The 7,938-nt window shown below is 23.4% G+C and overlaps 1 protein-coding gene across 1 annotated transcript, besides 16 other annotated features; it reads left to right on the forward strand.

The window, feature by feature from the left end:
* Nucleotides 1-1,161: a repeat region.
* Nucleotides 1,162-1,173: 12 nt separating this feature from the next.
* Nucleotides 1,174-1,738: a repeat region.
* Nucleotides 1,739-1,809: 71 nt separating this feature from the next.
* Nucleotides 1,810-2,350: a repeat region.
* A 659-nt stretch (nucleotides 2,351-3,009) lies between these two features.
* Nucleotides 3,010-3,052: a sequence feature (AT_rich).
* Nucleotides 3,053-3,463: 411 nt separating this feature from the next.
* Nucleotides 3,464-3,492: a sequence feature (AT_rich).
* Nucleotides 3,493-3,511: 19 nt separating this feature from the next.
* Nucleotides 3,512-3,546: a sequence feature (AT_rich).
* Nucleotides 3,547-3,960: 414 nt separating this feature from the next.
* Nucleotides 3,961-4,020: a microsatellite.
* Nucleotides 4,021-4,156: 136 nt separating this feature from the next.
* Nucleotides 4,157-4,211: a sequence feature (AT_rich).
* Nucleotides 4,212-4,439: 228 nt separating this feature from the next.
* Nucleotides 4,440-4,595: a sequence feature (AT_rich).
* An 87-nt stretch (nucleotides 4,596-4,682) lies between these two features.
* Nucleotides 4,683-4,775: a sequence feature (AT_rich).
* Nucleotides 4,776-5,054: 279 nt separating this feature from the next.
* Nucleotides 5,055-5,203: a microsatellite.
* A 160-nt stretch (nucleotides 5,204-5,363) lies between these two features.
* Nucleotides 5,364-5,503: a microsatellite.
* A 25-nt stretch (nucleotides 5,504-5,528) lies between these two features.
* Nucleotides 5,529-7,262, forward strand: EDI_042290 (uncharacterized protein; the record flags this gene model as incomplete). The annotated part of the gene is made up of 1 exon (XM_001740817.1): nucleotides 5,529-7,262. One exon carries the CDS (start codon nucleotides 5,529-5,531, stop codon nucleotides 7,260-7,262), a length of 1,734 nt encoding a protein of 577 aa, XP_001740869.1.
* Nucleotides 7,255-7,358: a sequence feature (AT_rich).
* Nucleotides 7,359-7,417: 59 nt separating this feature from the next.
* Nucleotides 7,418-7,477: a microsatellite.
* Nucleotides 7,478-7,695: 218 nt separating this feature from the next.
* Nucleotides 7,696-7,724: a sequence feature (AT_rich).
* Nucleotides 7,725-7,799: 75 nt separating this feature from the next.
* Nucleotides 7,800-7,938: a microsatellite.

A 7,938-nucleotide genomic window follows, 5' to 3' on the forward strand; every position in this document is an offset into this window, starting at 1 on the left:
TGAATGTGGTAAGGAATTATTAAGAATATATTTAAAATATAAATGGAGATCAAATACAGAAATAAGAGAAATGATAGAGGCAGTAAAAGAGAATCCAAATGGAATAATTAAAAGAATGAAGAATGTATTTGGTAAGAATATTAATTTCAATGAATTAATGAATATAATACAAATAAATGAAATAAAACATGATGTAAACAATGTATTTGAATTTGTAACAAATAAAATAAATGAAAGATATTTAAATGAATGGAAAGAAAAGAAATGAAGTGAATATATAATAAATGTAAATTGTATATTTAATAATAATAAATTATCAGTAGCCACATGGAGATCATTAAATATAAAAAGAAATGCATTCCTCCAAGTAGTAAAGATGCAAGAAGGAGTAATTATGACAGGAAGTATTAAATCTAAAATACTCAATTGTGATGCTTTAAAATATTGTAACCATTGTCCTATCACAATTCCATCTATTAGCCATATTTTGTTAGGATGTCCTGTAATGAAGAATAATCAAATATCAAAACACGATTATGTATGTAAACAAATATATAAACATATATTATTTACTCATTTTAATGAATTTGATGAAATAGATTTTAATGCACAACATAAATGTATTAATAATAATGAAATGGTTATAACTTACAATAAAGATTTATTGGTTAGTGACCATTCGTTTAATGTTAGAATACCAGATATATATTATCAAAACGTCAAAGAAAAAAAATGATGTATTATTGATGTCGCCATATGTCAAGATAGAAACATCCAATTAAATTATATTTACAAAATAAATAAATACAAATAATTACAAGAGAAGTTAATACAAAGTAGAGAAATAATTTATGTAGAAATAATACCTGTAATATTAACAATCAATGGGTTGATACATAAAGAAACAGTAATAAAATTAAAAACACTAAAATTACAAATTGACTTCACCCAAAACACTACGAACAATCATTATTAAAAACATGAAATACTTAATATTCTACATATTCAACACTGGCAACATATTAGAAGATGAACCCTCTAATTCTCATATGTTAGAAATGAATTCTATTGTAGAAGTAGACCATATTAAAGAAACTGAAACAATCACCTCTCAATAATCATAAAATCCAATTATGGATATATCTATTATTTGTTATTTTTTGGTATTTCCTAATGGCACATCAGAGACACCACATGGAACCCTAAAACATTCACATGCTTCGAATCTCCCAGTTATCGTCTGGTCATGAAGTGCCTTTAGTGAGATAATATCTGTTCAAAACTAACTGGTTATTATTAATATTTATTAGGAGTGATTATTATGAAAGATTGTTATTCATTAAGAAGATTGTTATTAACTAAGGGGGTATTATGTATTAAGAATTATAATTTATTAAAGAAATCGCATACATAGTTGTTACTTTTGCACGTGAATTAAATATAAGGATATTATCAAGGATTAGGGGTTCTTTAAGGGGTGTCGAAGATAAAGGAGATGGGCAATAAACATTATGTTATGGATATACTCTCCTTAAAACAACAATATAAAGAATGAGAAATATTATATTACTCATTAAAATCAAAATAAAAGTCAGGTAACAACTTAAGTGAGGAACCAATTAAGTTGAGCATTAAAAAACAGTATTTCAATAGAAATAAAGCATGAATAAGAAACTGATTTTGTTCACTTCTCAACATAATGAAAACCTAAAGATGATTTTCTCATAATTGATTTTTTCTTTCAATTATCTATTTTTCTTATTTTCCTTTTGTCCTTTTCACCCCTCTTGTACTCCCTTCATTTAATTTTTCAATGCTTCAGTGTTCCAGTTATTATCTGGTTATGATATTGCCTTTGGATAATAAATGTATTAGTCATTAGTGCAAAAAGTGCAGTAATTTATTGTTGTGTAATATTACATAGAATAGTATAAGATTTGATATTTGTTATGTTGAAATTATAAATACATAAGGAGGTATTAACCAAAGAAAAGTATCTACTAAGGTGTGGTTAAGACTAAAAGAAAATTAATCATAATAATTTAGTGGTAATGAATTGTTTTATTCTCTCTTTCATAAAATAAAGAAAAAAGGAAAATAAAATTGTTTAAAATTAAGGCAGAAAATAAACAAAGGCTTAAAAAGAAGAATTGAGTAGAAGAAGTTTGAAAGACCTTAACAGGAAGAAATGAAACAAAGAAATGCCTTCCTCATATTCCAAGAAAAACCTAAAATATATGTTAAACAAAAAGATTACTCTTTTTTAAACAGCTCAGTGATGGAATTAGTCTCCCCTAAACTAGGAAGAATAGATGAAAAATCTATTAACACTTAATTAAATAATTTTTATATTTTAATTTTTTTGTTTTTCTGTTAAATTAAACATTGGTAAAACTTAAATTATTTGATTTTGCTATTAACTCTTCAAGTTTATTTCAAACAACAAATTATTGATTTATTATTATCACTTCTTCAATTAAATCACAACACAATATGTTGGCTTTTCTTTATTATGTTTATCTTTTGTTTCAATTCTAATACTAAATAAATATCACTCTCTAATAATAACTTCTCCGTTATATTTTATTTCTCTTCTGTATATCATTATTTCATATGTTATAGTTTATATTGTTTCTTTTATTATTTCAACTTTTTCTTCTTTTTCTTCAATTCTAATTTCTTTGTATGCATTTATTAATTTCTTTTTCTTCAATTAATTCTAATCTTCTTCTCTATTCAATTAATCTTTCTATTTCATTTTCTGATCTTCTATTATCATATTCTTCGTCTGGTTGTGAATCTAAAAAATACATAGGTATATTAATGTTTTCATTTGTTCCATTTATTTGTTTTATAAATTCAATTAATTCTTCTTTCAATTTCTCTTTTTTTTCAATTTTATCTTCTTCAATGTTCTTTTTAGGGATACAATAATAACATTTATTCCATACAATACAGATATGTTTCAAAAAGTCTTGTGATGGAAAGATTTTAGACATTATTTGAATCATTATTTTAATATTATTTGAAATTATATTTGTATTATAATTTAGAACAATAATAATTCCATTGATTCCTCCTTGTTCTTTAACAATATCAACAATATCATTCAATAATTTTTCATTAAATTCTTTTGATTCTTGAAGACTTGGAGTGTCAATAACAAATAAATCACTTCTATCTCCTTCTCCATTTTTCTAACAACATCTCTTGTTTCTGAACTTGGACTATCACTTATTTTAAAAACATTCTTCTTTAAAATGAAATTACCAAGTGAACTTTTCCTATTTCTCCAATTCAAAGTAATTTTGTTTGTCTTCTGGTAAAATTATTGTTTATTTTTTTTAGTTATTATTCATTTAAAGATTACAATTTGGTTATATTTGTTTGTAAATAATGTTTGTTGTTTATTTATTGTAAAATAAATGTGTATCGTATTAAAATAATAAAACAAACACACCCCTTTTATTTTTATAAATAATTTATATAAAACAAATTAGAATAGTCAGTGAAAAATAATATAACATTGTATAAAATAAATATATTCAATCAAATTAATGAAAACACTAAATATTTCACATGGAAAGGAAAATAACAAAAAAAAAGAAATGAGAGTGATGGATATGAAGAAATGAACACAGAATTTGTGTTACTTGTTGTTTGAATTATACAACCATAAACAAACAATATTTTTCATCAGTTAAATACTGATTTGTTGTTTTTTATAATTTCTTTTTTAAACTGTTTAAAAAAGATATTATCTGTTTTGAACTTATTTTATCATTTTTCTATTATCAATTCAAAAACATAAATCATTTATAATGTTTAATTAATTTTCAATTATTCGGTGTTATTTGTCTCTTAATCACTATCAGAACTTTCTGTTGTCCATGAAAAATCAGTAGCACCAGGAATACTATTACGACCAGCATTATCAGCACGATTAGCACCACTAGCACTAGCACCAATAGCACTAGCACCTACTACAACACCTACAACACCAGCAACACCAGCAACAACTCCCGCAACTACCTCCCCAATTACACCTAATGTTGATTTATCTTTTGATGAACTCATTTATGTTTTATCAGTTGGTTGTTTTTCTTTAAATACCATCGGACTTTATGTTCAATTATATTTGTTGTTTTATGTTTGGATAAAAATAATTATAAATCATTGTATTTTTTCGGTAAAATTATTTTATATAATTTGTTAGTTTACTTTTATTCAAAGTACAAAATGTAATTGTTTTTATCATCACAATATTCTAATTTTGGTTCACGACTATATTTCAATTGCTTGTCAGTTCTTTATTCTTGTTATTTTTCTATTTGTTTAAATCAATCATCTAAACAAAGTGGTTTTATAGGAAATGAATATAATTATTTTTAATTCAATGTTATTTTTAAGTAAGAATTCTGGAATTTATTTGTTGATACAAAAATAATCATTTTTGAAATAAACATATTAAAATAATTAGAATTATTTTTCTATTAATTCTTTTTATGTTATGTTGTAAATATGTTGATATTTTATTTATTTGTTTTTGTTATGTTATTTTTATCATCATTTTAAAATTACATATTCATTATATTGTTACTTCTTTGAATATTTTTATTTCAAATGATAAAAATGAATAACAGCAATGTAAAATAGAAAAACTGACTAAATGGAATGTATTCATATTTAATTATAATTACATTTAAAATGATACAAAACGATTAAAAATAAATTTAATCATAATATTTTATTTATTTATTTATGTAATTTTATTACGTTCTAGAGTGTTTAAACATCATTCTTATTTTTATTTCTTTACTCTTTTTCTCTATTTAAACAGAATCTTATGTCCATTAATAAATATAGGAGATTGGTATGTCAGTGGTTCAAATCTTGAAGGAGAACATGGGTTAGTTGAGAAAAGAAGCTGTCCACATGGAAGATCGTTTTGCCTTAAACTTATTGATGAATGTATTAGAGAAGGAAGAACTTTACATGCTCATCAACAAGATTGGCAAATAAACACTTTCACTTATGAGAAACTCTAAATATTCTTTAATTTACTTTTATCTTTGTTATTTTATTCTTTCTTATTTTCTATTCTAATTTCCTTTATAAACAACATTTGTTTATAATAAATAATTTATCTTATCATTCAATTATTTTATTTATTACGTTTTATATTTTTATTTCATCTCACTTTCATCACTAAACAGTAAAATCAAAAAAATGAAAAGATAAATTAATACAATATCGAATGATGTTTAACATGTAATTTATTAATAAATATATCGCATAACATGATAGTGGGTAATGTAGATTAATAAAATAATCGTTTTTGTTTATTTATTTATTTCTATTATAAAATAATAATAACGATATGAAAATAAAAATTGGATATATTTACAAATATATGTAAAATAATAAAGAGGGGGTATAAAATATAAAATAAGAAAGAAAGAATAAATATGATAAGTATGAATAATATAAAATAAAAAGAAAATGATAAACTTGATAATTCAGAACAAATGCTTAGAAAACCCTCTAATACAGAAAGAATGAAAAGAAGTGCAGAGATAGCTCGTCTCAAAGAAAATTATCCACAAAACTTAGTTCAATTTCATAAAATAGGAGTAAAACTTCAAAATGCACAAGAAGAAAAAAATGAAGTTGTTGTTGAACCTGATGTACATCTTCAAATTGATGGTAAAGAGTATCTTGTTTTTTTCAATAACCATTTCAGTGATGTACATAAGGTTTTAAATCAATGGTTAGAAAATGAACTATCAGAACATTGGTTTATTATCCCTGATATCCTTAAAAGTGACATTAGAAGAATTACACAGAGAGGAGAACCAAGTACAGTAAAAAGACTATTGACAACTTTAATTCCAATTTATGGACAATATCAAGGGTATCGTTGTGGGTGTAATTTTTTAGCAACAATATTATCTTCAGAATCATCAGAAGATAATAATAGAATACGTCAGTTGGCATACCATGTATATAAAACTAAAGAATTAATTGAAAAATATGGAAGCGAAATACAATCAGGTAAAATATGTGCTATATTTATTGAAAAGAATTTTAATGGGAAGAGTGAATATATAATAAGTTGTGATGATCAGTTATACCAAAAATTAGAATCAAAATTATTTGAAATAATGTCGTCTTATGACAAAAAAATAGATGAAAAATTTAATACATTAACTAAATTTTTGTGTGGGTGTGAAAAACATATTCAACCAACATTAAATGAATGGAGAAGAACGCAGTTTTGTTTTGTAATTAACAGAGTGAATTATTTTCTTACAAGAGAAGAAGAACTTTTAAGTGATAAGAAACGGTATGAAGAATTAGAAGCAATGACAAATCTTAGAAGTAGATTGAATCAATTTGCAATTAAATATAAATATTTGTATTTAACAAATGAAGAAACTATTCTTAAAATTACAATGAGTCGATGTAAAATTCTTGTAAAAAACACAAAACGTACTACAATATTTATTGAAAGTCCAAATGTTAGTAAATTTTATAAAAAGATTAAAAAAAAGTTAAAAGCAGAACAACAGATTCTTACAAACAAATATTCAGACAATGAATTCACAACAGAAAAGACCATAGAAACAGCAGAGGGTTTAAACCCAGATAAAAATCAAGAACTAATAGATGAACTGAACAAAGAAATAAGTGAATTAAATAACAAACAAAAAAAGTTATGGGGAGATGCAGCAACTGAAGTTGGTAAAGTAGTAATACAGAAAGTAGAAGATGTATCAGATGTTGCTGTTTTATTTCCTAACATTTATTCATTAATACAGCAATTTAACATAAAAGATATAATCGATTATTTAACACAAAATAAAATAACAAATGGCCAAAATAATACACCACTTGGAATAGCAATAAAAGCTGCCAATCTTACTCCAGAACAAGTAGATAAACTCCATTCATCATTTAATAATATTGTTGATGCACAAAAAATAACAGATGAAATTAAATCATGTCAGACAAAATTAAGTGTAATGAAAAAAGTTCAAGAATTATCAAATGATTTTATCAACTTACTCAAACTTAAACTAGCATTACTTGAAGAATTGCCATTTGGTGAGATTGATATTAATGAATATTTAGGAATTATTGTTACAGAAGATAATGAACATGTTGTTAATCCAGGAACTAGTTCTGAACGTAAAACTAATTATAAAAAATATGAAATAGAAAAAGTATTGAATTATAATGAAGAATATGAAGAATATTAATCAAAATGATAATTTGAATTTATTTTAATGTTTTTATGGTTTATATTTTCTATAAATTGAAATAAACGAAAATGAAATAATAAAATATAATTATAACCATTTTTACACATTTTACATTATTTATTTTGAATATATGGTTAATTAAAAGTATCACCATGTTATTACATTTTATCATTGTTTAATTATTGTGTTTTATTCTTTTTTATTTCATTTTAAACAAATATAACATATGAAAATGAAAATATTGGACTTATTATACTAATTGCCAATAAGTTAAGTTTTTTATTTACCTTTTCTTTATTTCATCCCTTGTTCATCGTTATTTCATAAACAAAAAATTTTAAATTAATCTTTTTTCAATAAGAGAATTAGTGTGATTATTCCAATGACAACCATGCTTATGTTTATTGGTACTCACAACCATCTTCAATACATTTATTTTTATTATAATCAAATTTATATCATGATTCAAAATATGATAGTACACATTTTGTACTCAATTCTCCTTTATCTCCATATTCATATCATCAATGTACATGTTTTATATTAATTTCTTTATCATATTTATTATCTATTTTAACTATTGTTTTATTATTTTGATTCCATTTTATTTGATATTTCTTTATGTTGTATTGTTTAATACAATTACAATATATGTATTTCTTTTTATTCTTTT

The sequence above is a fragment of the Entamoeba dispar genome, genomic scaffold, assembly GCF_000209125.1.
Source record: "Entamoeba dispar SAW760 scf_1105229463231 genomic scaffold, whole genome shotgun sequence".
NCBI classification, from domain to species: Eukaryota; Evosea; order Mastigamoebida; family Endamoebidae; genus Entamoeba; species Entamoeba dispar.